Below are 23,702 nucleotides of genomic sequence, written 5' to 3' on the forward strand. Positions count from 1 at the left end.
TCTTTCCTTCCGGTAACTCAACCAATCTCCAAACTTTCAACTTATGAAATTGATTCAATTCCTCATGCATAGCATCTAACCAACTCGATTCATGGAGGGCCATTTCCACTGTCATTGGCTCAATCTGAGAGATGAAACAGGAAAACAAACAACTATTTATGTGTCCTGTCTGACTTCTGGTGGACACGCCCGCTTCAAGAGGACCAATGACATTCTCAATTGGATGATTTTTCTGAATCCTCGAAGGAACTAATTGATCGGAAACATCACCGGTAGAGTGCAAGTTTGACAGATTTACATCAGCATCAGCATCAGCAAGAGGGTTCTTCCATCCCGAGGTCGCTGTACTATGTAAGTACGAGGTGCTGGCGACATATTCATTTGGAATGGCATCGAGAAAAAGTGTGCTCCCGAAAATCTGACGAATAGTTCTCCCCCTCAACTGCCGCAGCGTCATCAGACGAATTTGCGAGAATTCAGTTTCTGGAACATCTTTCGGTTGAGTGATGGGTGCGGGTGTGTCGTCATTAAGTGGTTCTGTGACATCATCATCCAGAGGTGGAGAGATGTGAGATACTGCATGTGAGTCCCCCTTTTCAGCATCCACTGTAGCACTGCTCGATGGTTCGGTGTTGATGACCGGAAGCACATTGAATGGTTTGAAAAGTTCATTGTAATCAAATAACCAGTCCGGACCAACACGAGCATCAGTCTCGTTTTCTTCCAACCAACAAACATCATAGGACTCGAGAATCTGTTTGGTGGACTTATTGTAGACTCTGTAGGCGGTGTGGCCCGCATAACCGACAAAGTAACAATCATCAGCTTTGGCCCCGAATTTCGGAGTGGACTCGAGGTTCAGTAAAGTACACGGACAACCAAAAGCTCTGAAATGCACAACAGTAGGCTTATGAGATTGTCTACCATTGTATGATTTGGCATTATATGTACGAATGGTTGTCGTAACCTCCAGTGTTTTGGGGTTGGAAGAAGACGAGTTTTTCTTTTCCACCCGTTTTGGCTTAGAATTTGTGTTCGTTTTTTAAACCGAAGCACCCTTTCTAACCCTTTTTCGAAACATGTTAGGCTTGGTCTGATGAGAACCAAACATGCCAGATTTGTTTCGGTTCCAATTATCGTCAGAGGGATTAGCCGGATGATGCCTGAATCTTTGCCTGTATGAATTGTGAGGCATATAGGGTATATTCCTCTGATAAAATCCATAATATGGAACATATGGACGATGTGGACAATTTCTGGCAATATGACTGGGAGTTCCACAATTAAAACACGTTTGCCGTTTTATGTAAAAATCATTTTGGGCAACTCCTTGTCTGGACTGGTTGTGTGGACTAGTTGGTTTAAAATTGCGAGAACCATGTTTCACATTGTTAAACTTATCACCTTGTTTGTCATTAGAGCATCCCTCTTTAACAAATTTAGGTGGTAAATATTTGTTAAATTTTTTAGGTTTTTTAATTTTATTGGAAACCACATTATCAGAATTCAAAGTTTCAACTGAATCAACCACACAAGAATCCTTGCTCTTTAAAACAGAGCCCACACAAACAGTCGGAATAACAGAATTCAAAACAGGTAGTTTTAAAGAAACATCGGAAACAATGTCATTATTAAATTCAAAACAAGGGTCGTCGTCCTCATCAGTCCATTCCTTCACAATTAATTTTTCTGCACATGAAGTAAACACGTTAGAATCGTTCACTTCTGAAGTAGACACACTAGCATTCACAAGACTAGATTCATCATGTTTATCTTGTTTACCATACTTCATGCCTTTTATCTTTTCTTCCTGTTATTTGGTAACAGGAGTACTAACATAATTGTGATTGTAAGGTGGTGGAACATTACTATAACCTATGCCTTCACCTTTGTTTTCTTTCCACCACAATTGATTTTCAATCATTGAGTCAACTATTCTACTGGAATCCTAGAATTTTTTAAAATCTAATTCAGCTCTTTCAAATTTACTAGTTAGATTCAAAATTTTCAATTTAGAGGCTTCCAACTTAGTAGTTAATTCAACAATTTCCTGTTTGGCATCTAGGTAATGACAGCATTTTAGACTAAATTCAGACTTCAGCTTAGAGAAATCCTTTTTATTTGCTTCTATTTTATCTAGAAAACCTTTTTCGTTTTTCTTGAGTTTAAAGTTTTCAGATTTAACTCTTTCCATGTCTCTAATTAAGTTATCATTGTGGAGCCTATATAATTCTCTCTTATCAACACAATCTTGAGAACATGGTTGAAAACTTACCTCAGATGAGTTGGGAGAAGTGAACGCCATATATGCAAACTGAAGTTCCTTGATTTGCTCCTCAACAGCTTTTTCCTCTTCATTGTCTTCAACATTTGCAAAATTTGCGGTCTGATTTCCAATGTTGAGAGCAGCCATCTGATCCTCCCAAGAAAACTGTTGAGCAACCAATCCCCTTTCACCATTTCCCGAACTATCACCAACATCCCCCCAAGCATTACCCACTGCAACCAGCGCCCTTTCTGTGTTTCCTTCCTTCGCTGGGTTAGTACATTCACGAGCAAAATGACCCGGCTCGTGACAGTTATAGCATCTTAGAGTGTACTTGTTAAAACCCACCTTCTGATTATTAGGCATGTTCCAATTGTTTCTACCAGTCCTCTTAGTGAATTTCTTGGCATGAAATGCTGCCACGACGATTTGCCAAGAGATATCCATTTCTTCAACATCATCAGGGTGAATCTGATCAAGTTCAGCAGCCACAACATGTTGAACCAAGTCTCCAGCTAGAAATGCATTATAGCAATTCATGAATCCTGCCATTAGAGCTATGTTCTCCTGAGTCTCTTTCGGAATGGAGGGAGTCTGACTTGAGTTCTGACTTTGAGCAGCGCCAGCAGATGAAGGTTGAGCAGATGAAGATTGAGCAGACTTGGTGAAGAAAACTGGAGTTGGTTGAGGCGGAGTGGAGGATGACTGGCCTTGAGTGGACTTAAACATCTGAAAGTTTCCTTGGGTTGGAGGTTGCTGAGTGGCCTTGAACATAGAGAAACTATCTTGAGAAATAAGAGCATTGTTGAAAGCAACGTTGTACCCAGCTGCATTGTAAGAATTCACATGGTTTATTGCACGTTGCTTGTCGTCCATATCACATGCCTTGATAGTAGCCATCATCTCAAAGATAGACATTCTGTTGAGATCTTTAGTCTTCTTAATAACAGCAACATTCATATCCCAATTCTTTGGCAATGAGTTTACCAGTTTGTTGTTTATCTCTGAAGTTGCTAGATAAATACTTGCAGATCTCATTTCAGTCACTAGAGATATGAACTTTTGGAGTTGAGTTTCCAACGACTCCCCAGAACATGGTTAAACATGTTGAACTTTTGTCGCAGCAAGTCTTGGCGACTCCTTTTCATGTCTTCGTTTCCTTCATACACCTCAATTAATGCCTCCCATAGTTCCTTAGCAGATTGAAGTTCTCTAAAACCAAGGGCAATCTCAGGTGAAAGTGCCATGGTTAGAGTTGAAAGTGCCTTATCATCTTCCTCAACTTTAGCAAAATCATCATCATCATACAAGGCAACAGGCTTCACAAGAAATTCAGTCGAGTTTTCACGTTGATAGGTAATTCTTTGAGGCCCCCTAAGAATAATTCTCCAAACTGTGGGATCCTTCATCTTAACGTACTTCTCAAAACGAAATTTCCATTCACTAAACCCCTCATGAGACAAGAGACGGGGTATACTAGTGGTGGTCCCCATTATAGAGTCGAGTTCTTGATGGAGTGAAGTGTTGGTTGAGACATTGCTGTTTGTTAACTGATCCATTTTAAATTAGTTTAAGATTAATTTTAGTCCAGAAAGTTTTATAGTCCAAGTATCAGGCCCAAATCAAACTAATTAGGCCCAAACAGAGCCTACAGTTTACTGAGCCGAGAACCAAAAGTTGACCGAGAACTAATGGTAGCCGAGAAAAGATGCCGAGAACTACAAAAGTTGACCGAAAACCCAAAGCAACCGAGAACTGCCTTAGCCGAAAACTGGTAATAGCCGAGAACCAATTGTAGCCGATAACTAAGTGTAACCGAGAACTAATTGTGGCCGAACACTAGATGTAGCTGAGAACCGATTGTGGCCGAAAACTAGTTGTAGCCGAGAACACTGATTCTCACCAAAAGTCAATCTGTAGTGTAACAAACTTCCGAGAAAGTTAGGATTTTTGATTTGTTTCCAAACCAAAACCAATCTTTTCCCAAAAGTGACTCTCCTTCTTCTCCGATCACTTGTTCACCGGAAATACAAGCAAACCACCAATAAATCAAGATCTTGAATCCTTGATATCACAATAACGAGCCTGAATAGGTCTAAGGCTCTGATACCAATTGTAAGTCCCGAATCTGGATCACTACAATTATGATATCAACAATCTAGGTGTTGGTGCGGAATTCCAACACTAGATGATTCAAGAACACAAGTAAACACAAACACGTAGAACACAAGAATGGCTTCAAAACACACATATTATTATACGTCGGGTGCTTAAGCACTATCAATACAAAACTCGTCTAGAACAACCCTTAGACGGCTAAAACACAAGTGAATGAACAACCTAGAACCCTATACAATGCATTCTATATATAGGGTTGTGATACCACACGCTAGCCCAACAAAGACCAAAAGCCCGCCGAGATCCAAAGGGATCTCGGTTTACATACGCAGCCCAAACAAAACAAACAAACTAAGTACAAACCAAATAACTAGGCCCAACAAGCACACATCATGTGCCATTAGAAAAAATATTAATATAATAATGATAATAATAATATAATTGAAATAAAATGAAAGTAAGAGCTAGCAGAGCTCCATCGTAAGAGGAAAAAAGAAAGAAAGAAAGAAGAAAAAGGAAAAAGAGAAAGAGGAAAAGAAAGGAAGCAGTAGAAATGAGAAAAATAAGGAAATTGAACGAAAAGAATAACATCAAAGTTGGATAGTGAAGTGGTTAAGCCACTATGGTGGGTGTGAGAGGTCATGGGTTCGAAACCCGGTTCCCACAACCCATTTTGGCATCATGCGATTAGATCTGGTCCATGCGATTGGTTCTGGTCCATGCGATTAGATCCGGTCCATGCGATGCGATTAAATCTGGTCCATGTGATTCTATTAAACATGGGTCATGCGATTCGATTTGGATTGATCCATGCGATTAGATTGGGTCTCCATACGACTGGACTTATACAATTAGACCAAATACCACTATAATCTGTTGGGCTAATCTAGCCAAGCCGAAGAGCTAAGTAGGCCTATTTCTTAGTTAATCCAAGAATATCAAACAAAATTAACCAAACGAACCAACCCCGTCACCTCCATATGTCCTGATACTTTTTAAAGATAAATGATCCGGAAAAGAAAAGATATATATATATAATAATAATAATAATAATAATAATAATATATTAAAGGAAATGAACATAATTATAATAAAGTAGAGGAATATATATATAATAATTGAAGAGTATGAATATGAAATAAAGACCGTCGTTAAACAAGTAACCCCGTTAGATTCTTTAGCTCAAACAAACGAGCCTAGTTTATCAAATACACTAGATAACTAAAGTACATATTTAATTAGTTCTATTAGTTAGTTACACGGTTACTTAACGAATATATATGTTAAACAGTTAGCCGTGCACAACTAAGGAAGGGGAATACTATTAACTCTGAACGTAACAGGATCTAGGTGAGTTCTAGCTCATTTTTTGTCACACCCCAACCTAAGTCGGAAATGCTGGGGGCGTGAACCGATTGCTCACAGCTCGAAGCTATTATCATAATATAAATGTGACAATATCTATTTAATTATTTTATTTCAAATGTGCACACAATATTCAAATACAACAAACAATTCAAATAAATAAATGTAACAAGTTAAAATCCATATTTTTGCTCGTTATAACCCTAAGTTTAAATCCTTTAAACGTTTTTTTGGGGCTATATGCATACTCGTATGTGAAAGAACTGATATACGTAATTTTAATTAATGATGTATATCTTGTAAGAATGTGTTTATATATTACTGATAGAACAGAAAGAGTTAGGGAGCAAACCCTACTAATACTTTTGTAGAATATGTGCATGAATGCAAATGTGGTATGTATGAATGTAATGTATAGAAGAATGGATACATGTTCATGCGTAGAGCCTCTGGGCCTCATGCATGCAAAATAAGTTAGGATGACAAATCTCTCTAACTTTATATGGCTCAGTTATGAGCAAGGAAAGATGACTCGGTTATAAGCAAGAATAGACGGCTCGGTTATGAGCAAGAATAGGAGGGTTGGTTATGAGCAAAAATAGGAGGCTCGGTTATAAGCAAGGAAAGATGGCTCGGTTATGAGCAAGAATAGGAGGCTCAGTTATGAGCAAGCGTGTATGAATATAGTTATGGAACGATTGATAGACAGACATAGAGAAAGTAAATAATGAATGAGAAAGGTTATGCTATGTGTAAATGCTCGAAAGATGTGATTTATTTATAAGTCGTATTTTATGAAAAGAAAGAAACGTTAGAACTCACTCAGCGTATAGCTGGCTTTTAGTATGTATGCAGGTATTGTGATGACGTGGAAAGCTTAAGGTGCGTACGAGACTATCTATATTGAAGATTAGTTAGAGAAAGAAATTGTTATGTAAAAAGTTTTAGTTTCTGCTGCAGAATTGTATGTGCTTCGGCTATAACAAACCGAGTTTATGAGTAAATCTAACACCCAATGTAGGGCACCGGGATCGGGACCTTACAGACTTGGTCACCTAATCTAACACCCAATAGGTAAAAGAAATGGGAATAAAAAATATAAAAATATACAATTTAATTAGTAGGTATAAAGTGCAAAATGAAGCCATGCAGATCATGAATCGGTATGCATAATATAATGTACATGTCAAATCCACAGTTGATCGATTATTCAAATTATGAAGTTGTATTATTGTCACTTTTCTATTTTAAAATACCTTTTGCAACAAATATAAATACAAAAACCGAATGATACAGTCATACAGAACAGAACACTAGAATAATACAAAGCAAAAACAGAAGGAACCTATATCAAGGTTACCCCGGTAGTACTATTTTTCTTTATTAGAAAAAAGTTTCCATATTAGAATATTACATATGCATTAAACAAAACAAGTACAACACGAGTGCAAATCCTTATTAGAATAGGCATCAACTAGGTGTTTTAATTTGAATTTTTACTTACGAAACCAATAGACACCACTATCCTCAGCACCTTCATCTGGTTCTACGTAAATACAATCCTTTGTTTCTCTCCAGAAAGCCTTTAGGATTGGGGTGTCATCGTACTTGTAGTAATCACCTAAGATGGGCTTGATAGCTTTGGTGGCCTCAACGGTGTGATAATGTGGAATTGTCGAGATCAAATGGTGCACTACATGAGCACATGTTACATCATGAAAAATGGTGTTGAAGATTCCGTAGTCTCTGTCAACAGTCGACAAAGCACCTCTTATCCAATCCCACTCTCTTGAATCATAGTGAGCTATTGAAGGATGGCTATGATGCAAAAAGGTGAAAAATATGAAATGGGCATTCATAACCAACAACGGACCTCCGTAGATGCAAAATAACCATGTTGCACCTGTAATCGTTGCAATCTTGTAAAGACCATAGAAAGCTGCAAGCATTCCAACATCAGAGAGCCAAACCAGTTTGCGCTCACTATCGTTGAACATAGGACTCTGGGGGTAAAAGTGACTTACAAACCCATTGTATTCCCTACCGTGAATATTGAAGGTAAAGTAAGCGGGGAAGCTAAAAAGTAACCTAACGACAGTCATGAACAGGTTTCCCAGTGGGTTGTTCAGCACTTCCGAATACAAGGTATCGGCCTTTCTTTTTGGGATCCAAACCTCATCATACTCCATTGAATTGGTGTGGGCATGGTGGCTACGGTGACTGAATTTAAACGAAAAGTATGGAGTGAGGAAGCACGAGTGTAAGACAAAACCAAGTGCATCATCAAGCCACTGATATTCGCTGAAGGCATGATGTCCCAAATCATGACCAACGCTCCAAATACCCATAAAGGCACTACCTTGGCAGAACCAATAAATCGGCCATGCTATATACCTGAGGGGTGCAGGTAGAAGAGGAATGTAAGTTGACGCAAGATAATAGATAGTGTAGACCACGGCGATGTCACGATAAAGATGATAGAAGGACGTTGCTAGAGATCGCTTAAAACAGTGTGGTGGTATAGCTTTCTTGAGATCACTAATTTCAAATGGAGTTTTTGTTGTGGGAACGCGCTTCAACACATCTTTCTCAGTGGCAGCTTCATTCATCCGGCCACCTGCACCCATCTTTCTTATTTCCAAAGCCAAAAACCTACAAAAGAAAAATGAATTAATCAGGCATCATCCAATCATATAATATCATAAGTAGTTTAATTCCCTAGTACGTACCCCGATAGATTATATACCTTTTAGGGTAGTGAAGAAACACTAATTGACCCCGGGGCAGATTACGGATAATCTGGGGGTTAAGTAGATGTTTCCCACGAGGGTTAGGTCCGGCAAAGATGGTTCTTCAGATGACCTGCAAAACAGACACCGTGAGCTCGTCACTGAGAAGGGGGGGTACCTCCTTGTGACCACCCTCCGGCGTGAGAATCAGACTAGATTGCTCTTGAATATAAGTGTATATTAAGAGATTGCTAGAGAAGATAAGATGTGATAAGATAAGATAATGTGTCAATACCATTCCAAGGTGTTGAAGTATTTATAGCCGAAGGTAGGTTTCCAAGAAGGTACAGCCGGCTGAATAGTATTCCTGTTCTGCCAACTGTGGGCTACGCACATGCCATGCTGGTGGTTGGTGGATAGGCAGCGACTGATAGTGACCAGGCCGGCTGTGTACTATTCCTTTTCCACCAACTGCAGGCTATGCACGTGCTACGACAGGTTGGTGAGTAGGCAGCGGCTGATAGTGACATTAAGTAATAGAGCATGCTGCTCGTTGTACTGTTGTCAGTGAGCTGTCGCAGCTTTGGTCAGATCTTTTGTCCATACCTCGTCAGGTACAGTACAAAAGATCCTCCAGTAGCGTACGGACTGGCTCATTTGGGCGGGAGTTTTCCCGGCTTTGTGCGGGAATGTTCCCGGCTTGCTCACTCCTTCTTCAGGTGACATTACTGAATTATTTAAGAGTTAAGTGTCTTGTGCGTGTAGCCTTGCTGCGCGGGTAGCCTTCCCTGATGGCTAGTATCCGTTGCTGCGGGAACAGGCGGAGTACGTCGACCATTGGGAGGCTTTTCCTGCGGGAACAGCTTGCGTACTGCGCGTAAGGATGTCACGTCTCTGAGCATGGTGGGTCCTGCGGATCCAGTTGGTTTCTGCGCAGACGTCTCTCTTTAAGGTGTGCGAGTTTAGCCTTTGCGCAGACGTCCCTGTTGCAGGTGAGTCTTGCGGGTTCAACTGCGCAGACGTCCCTCTTTGAGGTGAGTCTTGCGGGTCCAACTGGGCTCTGCTGGGACCTACCTCTTCAAGTCCCCCCAGTCCAATGTTCTTCTCATGAATTGTTAATAAGTGAGGTGAACTTTTGGACTTAAGCAAAGGGTTTTGAAAAGGGTTTAGTTTTAAGGTTTTCCATGGGGATTCTTCCCGCGGAAGTCCTAATGTCACGTGCAGAAATTCCCGACTTTTCTGCCTGATCTTTGGGTATGATGCGGGTAGGTCTGTAACCTCCTCGCAAGTCAGGAGCGTTGAGTTCCACTTGTATAGATTCTCCATGAGGTTTTGGTAGTTTTGAACATAGTGATCAATTATGTTAAACAACCAATTCCATCTTGGAGCTTCAAACAATCTAGTTCTCGACGTTCCCGCTATGCGGGGATGTTATTCCTGTTTCCGCAAGCATGGCCCAGAAGATCCTTCTTGGTTTCAATTCCCTGCGGAGTGCTAGGTATGTGAAGGGTTTTGCCTTGACACTATACCCGCACTCGTCTTATAGTTTACTTCCAAGGTATAACTGGCTTCAATTCCCTGCGGGTGCTAAGTATGTGAAGGGTTTTGCGTTGACACTGTACCCGCACCCGTCTTATAGTTACTTGGTTGCCGAGGTATTCTTGGCTTCAATTCCCTGCGGGTGCTAAGTATGTGAAGGGTTTTGCCTTAACACTGTACTCGCACCTGTCTTATAGTTACTTGGTTGCCAAGGTAAGGGTTATAGTCCCGCTTACTTTTGAATCTTTTTGAATCTTTTTTGAAATTTGAAGAGTTGGTGAAAGGATAAGAACAGTCCAAACTGTTGAAGGGACGGTTACGTAGTCCGACGGTTTCTTCTGACAGTTTCAGGACGTGCAGGAAGTTATGGCGACGTGACAATATATGGTCAATCCAGACGCTTTTTCAGGCGCGTGGGCGCGAGTTTTCGGGCGCGTGGCCGCGAAGTTTACGGCGCGCGTCCTGTCAACAGCTGTTGCCAGCTTGCTTTTTCCACGTGTCATAGTTTCATTGCACCAGCGTTTTCCTCTCTCTTCCGCATTAAATTCATCGCATTTATTGCGATGAGTATATAAAGGGAGGAGAGGATGCATCTCAACTCACAGTTTCACTTTCTTCTTCTTCTTAAGCGATTTCCGGCGAATACTCTAACTTTTCCGTCGAGCATTCTCCTGAAATCGTTCTTTCCATCCTCCAAAACATGTCTACTCATGATCTTGAAGTGACTGCTGAAGAGTCGGACGTGTATGCCGAGAATCCGTCGTCCACGTCTGATAGAGACGATAAGAGCACTGCTGGCGAATGCCAGTGTGCTCTTCCCATTGAGCTATATCAGTACATTGTCAGGAAGTTCATGCGAGTCTTTCGAGCCTGAGTTTCCTAAGCCTGATCAGACGGTGTACGATGCCCCCAAGGGCAAGATAGGGGTGTATGTCGCATTCTTCGTCTATGGGAATCTCAGGTTCCCATTGACGAAGTTTGTTTACCGTGTTCTGGAAAGACACGGTGTACATCTGACGGAGGTGCACCCGATGGCGATCGCTAAGGTTCGCCATTTTGAATGGGTGTGCCTCATTCTGGGCGTGGAGCCCCATGTCGACCGCCTGATGACCTTCTATTCCTGGAGGTGCATCCAGGGGTGGTATACCTTGGTCACTTGGATCAAGGGTTTGAAGATCTGTGCTACCGAGCGCAGTCTTTGTTCTTGGAAGCGGGAGTTCTTCTATATCTCCGCTCGCATCGTCCCGATAGCGATGACGTTCAAGAACGGGAGAGCTCCCCCGAACCTTCACGCCTCCAACTACCAGGAGGCGGAATGGTTCTCCAAGATTTCCCGCATCCAGACTCCGGTTTACCGCTTTGCGGAGTCCGGGATGGTGATGCTCGGGATGAGCCGGGTGTGGAAGGATGCTGGGGCAGAGACGCCACAGATTCCTATTGTCCTCGAATACGGTTTGAACTCTGTCCCTTACGGTATGGTTCATATCTTCTTGCTGATTTAGGGTTTTTCCGCTAATCTGTTTTTCTTTTTTATTTTCAGAGGGAAACGACCTGCAATCGCTCCTGCATCGGCGGGAAGCTGATGGTCCTGCTCGGATGGGTACCCGTGCTCTTGATGAGAACGAGTTGCCCATCTTGGAGCAAACGGCGGATCGGTTTGTGGAGGTCTACCCGCCAGGCCACGAGATTTTGAGTGCCACGCGGCCAGGTAAGGAACTTTTTAACCCCCGCCCTCTCCATGCTCAAACCTCTGCTGGAGTTCCTCTAATCTTGTCATCTTCAGATGAGGAATCCGCAGATGGTCCTTGGTGAGGAAGAAGAAGGCTGTTGGCGCGAAGGGCAAGGCGAAGGTTGCCTCTACTGCCGATCCGGTGAATCGTCTGACTCAGAGACCGAAAGCGAGGAGGTGGCGGGGAACCCTGGTGGTGGTGAGACAACAGTCTCGGAGGTTTAGACAGCTGCCACTGCCACGCGACCAAGTTCTACGACGGTGACCGGCGTGAAGAGGCCGGCCCCGTCGGGTTCGTCCCCGCCGGTCAGAACCTTCAAGTTGAAGAGAACTCGTAAGTATAAAGTAATCTTACCCGCAATTTCTTTCCGCCATTGTTTTTAATATCTTGTCTTCATGCAGGCGTGGATGCTACCGCATTCCAAGGTGATGCGGGGAGGAGCAGCTCTGGACCCATGACGGTAGGTTTGGTCAACCTACCCGAGGCGATGACCCAGGCTGCTGCGCCTGTTTGCAGCATTGGTTCAGTTGCTCATCCGGTTGAGGCAACTGTTCCAATTGTGACGTCTCCGCCGGCTGTCAGTGCCATATTCACTGCGTCCTTCACTGAGCCGGCGGTGAGTTTTTCTGCGGGTTCCTCCGCAGCGGCGGCCACGGTTGTGAGTTCACCTCCAGTGAGTTCACCACCGGTGGTCTCTACCGCGACGGCTTCAACCGTGCCTCTGACACCGACAACTACTTCGCCCCCGGCCGATTCAGCAGGTATGTTTGGGGCTTCTATCCAATCTCTGCCTCCTTCCCATCTGCCTGACCTCTTGGATGGATATCCGTTAGGTTCAGGTGATGGGTTCGGCGGCTACCGGCCTGTTGTCGACCCTACAGGTGCGTAGGGTGAATTTGGCCTTTTTATATTATTTTTGTTTTTTATCATCTTTTCCTAACTGCTTTTTGTTTTTGCAGTGTCGGATTCCAATGAAGTGTATGTTCCACGTTGGAACATTCGCCGAGGAACAACCCTTCGGACGGCTGTGTACTGCGTCGAGTGGGCGCGCCACGCCGCTCCAAGTGGGGCGCTGGGGGAAGCTATGTCGAGCTACCAGGAGGGTAGGCGGACTAACGAGCTTCGAATTCTCCTTGCCCGGATGCAGCCGCGCGTCGAGCTGCTTTGTCGTGAAAATGACAAGTTAAAGGCGGCTCGTATTCAAGAAGTAGCTCAGGCGCGGGCTATCCGGGAGGAGAACAGGAGACTCTCCGCTGTTGCTGCGGAGAAGGAGAAGGCCTTCAAGGCCCTCGAGGTTGAAGTTCAGGCCCGTCTCGAGGCCCGTTCCAAGGCTGCCCAAGTTGTTAATGAACAGCTACGGTTGGCTAAGGAAACTGCACGGAACGCAACTGAGAGGGCCACCAAGGCTGAAGCTGTTGTTTAGCCTCTACGCACTGAGAATGAGGAGCTCAAAGCCAAATTAGAGAGGCTCCAACAGGCTCATGATGCCTTGGCCATGGAAGATGCCAAGAAGCTCCAAGAGATCTTGGACCAAAGGGGGGTGCTTGTCCACACTGAGCGTAAGCTAAAGGGCGTCGAAGAGGCTGTCGCCAAAGATGTGTTGCTTGCCAACCTTACAAAAAACGAAGCCGAACGCGCCTGTAATGAAGCTCAAGCTGCCCTCCAGGAGGCTCTGGTTACCAAGGAATGGCTTCTACGAGAAGCGTTGTCGCAGGTATGCATAGCTTCATAATATCTTTACGCTTTTCTTGATACTTAGAAAAGGTTTTGACACTTGTATTTTTGTTTTGTAGGTTGTGCATCGGGTCTTCACGGACACATCTTACGACGATGCCATGAGCGCAGCCCTCAACGCTTCTCATGAGGATGGGGAAAAGGCTGGCTTCTTGCTTGGTCTGGGGTTTGTTGAGAAGGGCATCCCGCCTTCCAACTTCCCTCTGTATGATGTGGATACTGAAGCTGCGTATGACCAAGCAGTGAACCAGTATGCCGCCTTCCCGCACCCGATGGTGGAGAAGGTGAACGAAGTTGCTGCTGCTGATGATGGGCTAACCATTCTCAAGACCTTCCTTGAACCGCCACAGCCAACTGATGGTGCGGGTACAAGTGGGTTTGGAGGGAGTGGTCCTGAAGCTTGAACCTTTAGATCCCTTCCCACTGTTAGGATAGGTTTGTTTTTGTATAGATTTACACTCTTTTAGGCGGGTAGATACCCGGCCATTCTTGTAATACTTGAATTTTTATGGAATGTATAAATCTTTGTGCGGGTAGGACCGCCACTTTCACTGGATGACTTGCTTTATAGATGTTATATGACTTGCTCATGCATATTATAGCTTAATTTGGCACTTGTTTTGCCGCATAAACAATATATGATTCGCTCGTGCATACTTTAGTTGAACTTAGCAATTTTCCAAGTGTTGAATAAGTTAACCGTTCGACGCGCGGTAGTCGATAGGTTAGTGTTCGGTTTCCTCTATTATGATTGTGCGGGTAGGACCGTCACTTTCATCTAGTGGGATGACGAATCTTCACCTATGACTGACCTGTGTGAAGGTTTGCCGTTTTTTGTGTTTATGCGGGTTTTGCCGCCGTCCACACGCAACGACTTTTCACATTTATGCGATGAATACCGGCATCAGTGTGTTGAATAAGTTAACCGTTAGACGCGCGGTTGTCAATAGGTTAGTTCGGTTTCCTCTATCATGATTTGTGCGGTAAGGACCGGCACTTTCATTTAGTGGGATGACCCAACTTTACCTATAACTGACCTGCGTGAAGGTTGGCCGTTTTTTTTGTTTATGCGGGTTTTGCCGCCTTCCACACGCAACGACTTACTTCCCCACTTATGTATGCGGTGAAGACCGGCATATCAGTGTTTTGAATAAATTAACCGTTCGACGCGCGGTTGTCAATAGGTTAGTTCGGTTTCCTCTATCATGATTTGTGCGGTTAGGACCGGCACTTTCATTTAGTGGGATGACCCAACTTTACCTATAACTGACCTGCGTGAAGGTTGGCCGTTTTTTGTGTTTATGCGGGTTTTGCCGCCTTCCACACGCAACGACTTACTTCCCCACTTATGTATGCGGTGAAGACCGGCATATCAGTGTGGAAAGTTCATAAGTATAAATGTAAGATTATCAGCGTCAATGTGATAAGGAGAATCATTTCCATTAGAAGTGGCTCTGGGCCTTTTCTTTACAAGTTTGGAATTGATCTACATGCAGACCGTGTAATTGAGCTCCTTTCCATGTTGTTGGGATGGGAGTGCCATCGAGCCGATATGCACCTGGTTCGGGATCTCGTTGTTTACGCAGTATGTAGTCTCCAACATTGAAGCTGCAGTTTCCTTCTTGTATTCCCCAACCGGGGTTCTACACGTATTGCCTGCTCAGCGTTCATTACGCCACGAGGTGTGCGAGCGTCCCATATCTGACAAATGCTTCGACGATGTCCTTCAAGTCTAAGCATTCTTCGGTGTTGTGGCCTCTTATCCTGTGGAAGTCACAGAATTTGCTCTGATCAGCGTTGTGACGCCCTCGGATTATTGGAGCCTTTGGCCATGGGAGCCTCTCGGTATCAAATATTTCGGTGACGCTTTTGGTGAGTGGCGTCCATCTGGAGTTCCGGTTTGACGACCGCATGTTATCCTTTCCGCCTAACCGAGGGCGAGAACCGGATGAGGTGTCAAAGTTTACCCTTGACTCCCAAATGCCTAGCTTCCTCTTTTTGTTTAGTCGGGCGGTAAGGACATTGTTTTCTCTTGTTTTCTGGGTGTAGAGGTTTGTGCTCTGGGGAAGATCTCTACCCAGTTGCTTTTCCGTTTCCGCGAAGCGTTTAGCTGCTGTCATGATGGCATCCCATGTGGATGGCATGCCATCTTTACCCGTTAAGGTGCGGATGAGCTCTGGGTCTTTCGCGCCCTGGATGAAAGCAGCGCGAACAAGATCTTCGCTAATATTGCCCAGACTTAGCTTCTTTGAGTTGAAGCGAGTGATGAAGTCTAGTAAAGACTCGTCTTCCTCTCGGATGCAGGTGAGGATTGTCCATTGTTCTTCAGTGTACTTTCTTTGTTGACTGAAGTGTTGGCTGAACTTCTGTTGGAAGTCCGCCCAATCGTAGATGTGGTGGACCGGTAGACAATCAAACCACACTCTGGCTGCTCCAACCAGTGTCATCTGGAACATATAACACCACGTGGGTTCCGTCCAGTTGCTGACGGTTGCCCCCGCTATGAATCTGTTCAAATGATCGTCTGGGTCGGATATACCATCATAAGTGCCGATGTTGGACATCTGTTTGGCACTTCTTGGGGCGATTGCTTCCGCAATGTCCCTTGCAAACTTGGAGGTTCCAGCATTTGCAGCGGTTGGTAAGGTTTTAGAGAAGTCACGTGGGTTTCCACCCGCGTTTTTAGGTTTGAAGGTTTCTCCAAAATTCCTTCTCGGTTGGAAGTCCGTTTCCTCACGCTTCCCTTTCGCCCTATGACGAGGGTTTGCGTCGGTGTCGGATTCCTCCGAATCATCGTCCAAGTACTCGCACTCATTGCTCATGTTGAGCTGTTGTCGAGTGCTTCCGAATTCGTCAGCCTGTTGGAGTGAACGTAAGCGTTCATCCAACTCAGCTTGGAATTCCTTCTGACGTGCTTCCGCCCACGCTTTAACTTGTTCAAGTGTTTGGCGGGGGAACCTCGTCTGTTGTCTTTCCACCTGGGTATCAATGAATCCCAGGGGATGATTGTTAACCGCACTTGCCCCGGCTTGGGTAACCGGGGTAGTGTTCGTAAAATTTACTGCACTTGCCCCGGCTTGGGTAACCGGGGTAGTGTTCGTAAATATTGTGTACTCGCCGGTGTTCCCCCCAGTAACTGGGGTTGTGGTTACTGGGGTTTCTTGGTCACTCGTTGGCCTTGGCAACGGAGTAACCTTAACCATCTTTCCAGAAGTTTGAAAAAACTGAGAATAAGTTCTAGCTTTTATGCACGGATGGCGCCAATGAAGAAACACTAATTGACCCCGGGGCAGATTACGGATAATCTGGGGGTTAAGTAGATGTTTCCCACGAGGGTTAGGTCCGGCAAAGATGGTTCTTCAGATGATCTGCAAAACAGACACCGTGAGCTCGTCACTGAGAAGGGGGGGGGTACCTCCTTGTGACCACCCTCCGGCGTGAGAATCAGACTAGATTGCTCTTGAATATAAGTGTATATTAAGAGATTGCTAGAGAAGATAAGATGTGATAAGATAAGATAATGTGTCCATACCATTCCAAGGTGTTGGAGTATTTATAGCCGAAGGTAGGTTTCCAAGAAGGTACAGCCGGCTGAATAGTATTCCTGTTCTGCCAACTGTGGGCTACGCACATGTCATGCTGGTGGTTGGTGGATAGGCAGCGGCTGATAGTGACCAGGCCGGCTGTGTACTATTCCTTTTCCACCAACTGCAGGCTATGCACGTGCTACGACAGGTTGGTGAGTAGGCAGCGGCTGATAGTGACATTAAGTAATAGAGCATGCTGCTCGTTGTACTGTTGTCAGTGAGCTGTCGCAGCTTTGGTCAGATCTTTTGTCCATACCTCGTCAGATACAGTACAAAAGATCCTCCAGTAGCGTACGGACTGGCTCATTTGGGCGGGAGTTTTCCCGGCTTTGTGCGGGAATGTTCCCGGCTTGCTCACTCCTTCTTCAGGTGACATTACTGAATTATTTAAGAGTTAAGTGCCTTGTGCGTGTAGCCTTGCTGCGCGGGTAGCCTTCCCTGATGGCTAGTATCCGTTGCTGCGGGAACAGGCGGAGTACGTCGACCATTGGGAGGCTTTTCCTGCGGGAACAGCTTGCGTACTGCGCGTAAGGACGTCACGTCTCTGAGCATGGTGGGTCATGCAGATCCAGTTGGTTTCTGCGCAGACGTCTCTCTTTAAGGTGTGCGAGTTTAGCCTTTGCGCAGACGTCCCTGTTGCAGGTGAGTCTTGCGGGTTCAACTGCGTAGACATCCCTCTTTGAGATGAGTCTTGCGGGTCCAACTAGGCTCTGTTGGGACCTACCTCTTCAGATAGTGATTAGCTTTGTTTCCGTAGTGCCTTTCAGATTTCTAAATGCCCCTTTTATAGTTGCAGTTTGGGACTCCAGTTCACAAAATGACACGTGAAATATTATGTGTCGCATGTAGGACAAATGAACATCAGTCTAATGTTGAAATTATCAGTCATGGTTCGTGTGCTCTAGCCGCCTCTACTGTACTTGCATATAGTTAACTACCAATTATTTGTAACCATCCAAATATTTAATTGAAATATAGTCTCAATCTGTACCTGTCGCGGCTCACCCATGCGCCGACAGAACTTCGTTAGTTATGTATTAATAAAACATTAAAAAGAGTATGTTTTCCATTGATAGCATTATTTTATTATTTACACGATGTTATCAAGTTTCACACAAGATATTTTGTGGGTAGATTTATTACTGAAAAAATTTGTACGCATGGTCCAGCCGATAGATTCATGACAGGACCAGTAGAATAGGCTAGACTTCAAAATAGTAAATCCGTTGACTGAGTGACGGATTGAAGCACACTTCGTGTATATGGGTATGCCCCCCTACTGAAATTTGTTTGGGCTTGCGTTATGCAACGGTGTACGCGCAAAGGTAGCCGGTGTTAGTATGTTCTAACCTCGCAACGGTACATGTGTAACCCGACGGTAGTATGCATTTAACGTGACATCAGACGTGTAACCGGTGTCAGTAAGCATGCCACACACGCCTATACGCAAATAATCCGATATGTATAAACAATGTCATCCCTTTTGGTGGACTTGTTCAGACCCGAAAACGTTTTAACCCGAAGCCGTTTTGACATGACCCCTATAGATCTAAACTCATCTCGACATTAAATAAATTAATCCTTTTTTGTATTAATATGTTCCGACCCTAACCCATTCCGACACCATTTGCCGAACCTGCCCGACTCGTTGTCGTTAATAACTGGTAATCACGTAACATATTAGTTACTTTAAAATTAATACATTATAGCAATACCAATATTAGTGTGTAAAAAAGTTATGGCCGTTAAAAAGTCATAGAGGTAGTTGGTTTAAAGTGAGTGGAAAGTGTGCGACTATTTAGTAAATTAACAAAACTTGATTGAAGTTGAGGGACCATTATTGTAAATTATTATTGAATAAACAAAGACTATATTACCCTTACATTCTTAAAATTCTATGTATTGTTAATTGTACAATATGCAATAAAAGTGATACCTCTTAAAATTTAAGAGGTCCGTCACTCCGATACACATACACACACACACACACACACACATATATAGGGTTAAGTTCACGTAAGAAGTAATTTTAGTGTGAGATATGAATCTATCAAATCGCTTTTTTCTTTTCTTTTATTATTTATTTAATGGTAAAGGTATTATAGTAAAAGATGTATTTTCCTATATTTATTAAGTCATAATCTTTTTTTTTGGGAAAAGTTACAAATAATTTATTTCCATATAATATCCCATCTCTATATAATTATGCCCATGCTGTCTTTTTATTTTGTAATTCGAATTTCATCTTTTTATTCTGATGATATTTTTTTAAATATCAATATCTTGTCTTTATTTTATCAAAGTTAATTGTGCCAATTTACTATTCAATCAAAATGTACTTGTTAAACCCATTTACTTTTTATTAATAAAGATGTCTAAGACCAATTATCACATATAAAGAAATTATATACTAGTTAGACCACCACTCAGTTTATATATTAATTATTAAACAATCATTTACATCAATAACGTGAATAAACTATATTTAAAAAAAACACTCACAATAACAATACAAAATCAAGAAACCAATTAACAACAGTATAGTCAGGTTCCCTGCCATTACAGTTGATATTGAACAAAACACTATGTCTCATAGCCAGGTCAAAACCAATAAACAAACCAGCCAATTTCTGCATTTTCCTTCATCAACAAAACAGTCACCCCGAATTGAGAAGTTCCATGATATTATTCCTACACAAGTATACAAAACCTACACAACTTATAATATATACAATGTCGACATATTACTACACATATGTATACAACACATCTTATCATACACATGCACAATGAATATTATTCCTACACAACTTAAAACAATATAAAAACATATTAGAAACCTACATAGATAATCATATACCTACACATAGCATAATATTCCTACATAGCCAAAACAATACAAAAATATATCAGAAACCTTGCAAATACACCATGGCAAACCCGAAACCCACTTTAAAGACTTGAACTTACTTTGTTGCACACAAACACATTTCACAAACACTGAAACAAGACCAAAATTCAAGGTTGTGACCAAAAAACCTCAACTAGCAGAGCCGAAAGCTCTGATACCAATTGTAGGTCCTAGAGACGGGATCAAACAACAATGCTCTTGGATCAATCTCCTTGTAAGCTAGTGGAAATCACTTACAAGTAACCGAGATCTCAGATCTAGTTTTAGTGTTTGGTTTATTTCCGGTTTTAGTAAAAAACAGAGAGAAAAGAGAGAGTTGGTGAGAATGTATGAATAAGACATGGCAAAAGGTTAGTTGTGCATGGATGTACTCCACCTTATATAGGTGTGAGCATACCATGCACTCTATCATTAGAACCGGCTCAATGGGCTCAGAATACATGGCACCAAACATTATTACAACAAAACGAAAGCTAAGTAAAGTACATCATGAATAGTATGAAATAATACAAAAGACTATATAACAAAATAGGGCCCAACAGTTTCTAAGTGAAACACTATGAAGCCACAAGAAAGTCTTTGTTTTGAAAGAAAGCAAATTGATAGCTATTGTATCCCATATAACTTGTGGCTTAATTTCTCTGTTTGGTTATCACCCTATTTTATTTCAGGCTAAGAACTCACTTACCTTGAACTCAAGGGAAATCGACCCTTGATAACTCATGGCAATTATATTTCTTCATTCGCCAGGTTTGAATTTTGATTTGGCGATTCAAGTCATGGGGATTTAGAAACTAGGATGCAAAACCGTCTGCAACTACTTTACTAAGAAATATATCGTTAAATATTATTGTTAACTGCCTAGTTGAACGAACCAGATTCAATTTAAAAAAGAGTTATTACGGTCATGATTGCACCAAAAGTTAGTTTCACTCATTTTGATATCATTACGAAAACAGAAAGATATAGAACGCTAGAATAAAACAAAGTATTAAGTTGAAGAAAGAAAATTTAATATCATAGCTACCCTTGTAACACAATATGTCTTTATTAGAACAGGGTGCCATATTACACAAAACAAGACAACTTCAGCATGAGTACAAATATATATATATATATATAATAAGCATCAGCTAGTCGTTTGGTTTGAATAGTTACTTCCGAAACCAATAAACACCACTATCCTCAGCACCTTCATCTGGTTCTACGTAAATACAATCTTTTGTTTCTCTCCAGAAAGCCTTTAGGATTGGGGTGTCATCGTACTTGTAGTAATCACCTAAGATGGGCTTGATAGCTTTGGTGGCCTCAACGGTGTGATAATGTGGAATTGTCGAGATCAAATGGTGCACTACATGAGCACATGTTACATCATGAAAAATGGTGTTGAAGATTCCGTAGTCTCTGTCAACAGTCGACAAAGCACCTCTTATCCAATCCCACTCTCTTGAATCATAGTGAGCTATTGAAGGATGGCTATGATGCAAAAAGGTGAAAAATATGAAATGGGCATTCATAACCAACAACGGACCTCCGTAGATGCAAAATAACCATGTTGCACCTGTAATCGTTGCAATCTTGTAAAGACCATAGAAAGCTGCAAGCATTCCAACATCAGAGAGCCAAACCAGTTTGCGCTCACTATCGTTGAACATAGGACTCTGGGGGTAAAAGTGACTTACAAACCCATTGTATTCCCTACCGTGAATATTGAAGGTAAAGTAAGCGGGGAAGCTAAAAAGTAACCTAACGACAGTCATGAACAGGTGTCCCAGTGGGTTGTTCAGCACTTCCGAATACAAGGTATCGGCCTTTCTTTTTGGGATCCAAACCTCATCATACTCCATTGAATTGGTGTGGGCATGGTGGCTACGGTGACTGAATTTAAACGAAAAGTATGGAGTGAGGAAGCACGAGTGTAAGACAAAACCAAGTGCATCATCAAGCCACTGATATTCGCTGAAGGCATGATGTCCCAAATCATGACCAATGCTCCAAATACCCATAAAGGCACTACCTTGGCAGAACCAATAAATCGGCCATGCTATATACCTGAGGGGTGCAGGTAGAAGAGGAATGTAAGTTGACGCAAGATAATAGATAGTGTAGACCACGGCGATGTCACGATAAAGATGATAGAAGGAGGTTGCTAGAGATCGCTTAAAACAGTGTGGTGGTATAGCTTTCTTGAGATCACTAATTTCAAATGGAGTTTTTGTTGTGGGAACGCGCTTCAACACATCTTTCTCAGTGGCAGCTTCATTCATCCGGCCGCCTGCACCCATTTCTCTTATTTCCAAAGCCAAGAGCCTGAAAAAAAAAAGATTAATAAATCATGCATCATCAATCATATCAGGAGTATGCACAAATACCCTCAATAGAACATACGCACCTGAGGGAAATAATTAGTTTTGCAGTTGGACTCCTTCAGATTGCTAAGTGCTAACCATTTTATAATGAGTGGTGATGGGACCTCGGTTCACAAATTGTGACTTGTGAATGGATACTATAAGAGGACTAAAAGATTAAAATATGTGTGCCACATGTTCGATAAATGAACCTGATCATTTTATTTAATGTTGGAACTTGCGTGTTAACTACCAATTATTTGGAACCATATGTTTGAAGAAGAAACTTAACACTAAAATAATTTGTAATATTTTGACCATGTCCTCAAGTCTCACATATGATATTTTGTATGTAACTTTTTCAATAAACATAGAATATTTTAATAGAATTTTGTATCTACACAATAATATAACTTATTTATTAAATATAAATTTGTTATTAAACTATTCTTTACTAAAGTTTTATTATTAATAATTTATAAAATTTTATATATTTATACTATATATAAAGAGAATCCCAAGGACCTCTTAATTTTTAAGAGGTCCAATTTATATTACAATTTTTACAAGTTTCATTGCGTAAAATTTAAATAATTAGGGGCATTTTTTACTTTACACAAATTACTAACCGTAACTTCTAATTGTTATTTCACATTTACAATATATACTCCTTAAAACTTATAATATACACCCTTAAACTTTAGTTAACTTTTGTAATATCTAAAAATGCTTACACATTTTACCCCTCATTTTGTATTACATAAACTAGGAAATTGTAATGGACGAAACGTAGAAAACGTTTAAGCTTTGGTATTTATACTAACTACATATAACATTATTACTTTGTTAAAACATATATAAGAGACTAAATATAATTTTTTTTTCAGTGTCGAAACCTGCTATAGAAGATGTGACAATGCAAGTAGCCAACAAAAAAGAATATCAGCCTCCACCAAATGTATCAATGAAGCCTGCGCATCAACCTCTTTGTGAATCTTTAGATAACATGCTCGCTGATGATGAATGGTGGTTGAAAAATCAGGATGAGATAATTAGGATAGGAATTGTTGAGAAGTATGATTAAAATTTATTATTTTTGTTTTAGTTTATTGCACTGTCATTATAGTTTACTGAATTAGACAATAATTTTAATGTCAACTAGGTTATTGACCCGTGTACGACACGGGTGGAACTATAGAAGTTGTCAAGTACACACATATAATTTCAAACGACAAGATATTTTTTAATATGTTTTTTGAGATGTTACTATGACATAAAACTGCAATTGATATTTATACAGAAAGAAAGTACTGCAAAACATGAGCTCACAAAAAATAAAGTTAAATAGTAGAATGTTTACAAGCAAAATTTAAAA

The 23,702-nt window shown here is 41.8% G+C and overlaps 2 protein-coding genes across 2 annotated transcripts; both read right to left on the bottom strand.

The window, feature by feature from the left end:
• Nucleotides 1-7,045: 7,045 nt before the first annotated feature.
• Nucleotides 7,046-8,406, bottom strand: LOC143626494 (delta(12) fatty acid desaturase DES8.11-like). Its single transcript, XM_077096572.1, has one exon. The coding sequence runs from the start codon at nt 8,374-8,376 to the stop codon at nt 7,246-7,248; it is 1,131 nt and encodes a 376-aa protein (XP_076952687.1). The 5' UTR covers nt 8,377-8,406; the 3' UTR covers nt 7,046-7,245.
• Nucleotides 8,407-21,011: 12,605 nt separating this feature from the next.
• LOC143626495 (delta(12) fatty acid desaturase DES8.11-like) lies at nt 21,012-22,286 on the bottom strand. The gene has a single exon (XM_077096573.1). It carries the CDS (start codon nt 22,262-22,264, stop codon nt 21,134-21,136), a length of 1,131 nt encoding a protein of 376 aa, XP_076952688.1. The 5' UTR covers nt 22,265-22,286; the 3' UTR covers nt 21,012-21,133.
• Nucleotides 22,287-23,702: the final 1,416 nt, after the last annotated feature.

The sequence above is a fragment of the Bidens hawaiensis genome, unplaced genomic scaffold (genome assembly GCF_021521415.1).
Source record: "Bidens hawaiensis isolate Kalapana, Puna unplaced genomic scaffold, B.hawaiensis_p1.1 tig00004412_1, whole genome shotgun sequence".
In the NCBI taxonomy this organism is placed as follows: Eukaryota; Viridiplantae; Streptophyta; class Magnoliopsida; order Asterales; family Asteraceae; genus Bidens; species Bidens hawaiensis.

What these genes read in the sequence shown, in the direction of transcription:
- LOC143626495 (XM_077096573.1), bottom strand. Translation starts at nt 22,264, where the DNA reads ATGGGTGCAGGCGGCCGGATGAATGAAGCTGCCACTGAGAAAGATGTG.
- LOC143626494 (XM_077096572.1), bottom strand. Translation starts at nt 8,376, where the DNA reads ATGGGTGCAGGTGGCCGGATGAATGAAGCTGCCACTGAGAAAGATGTG.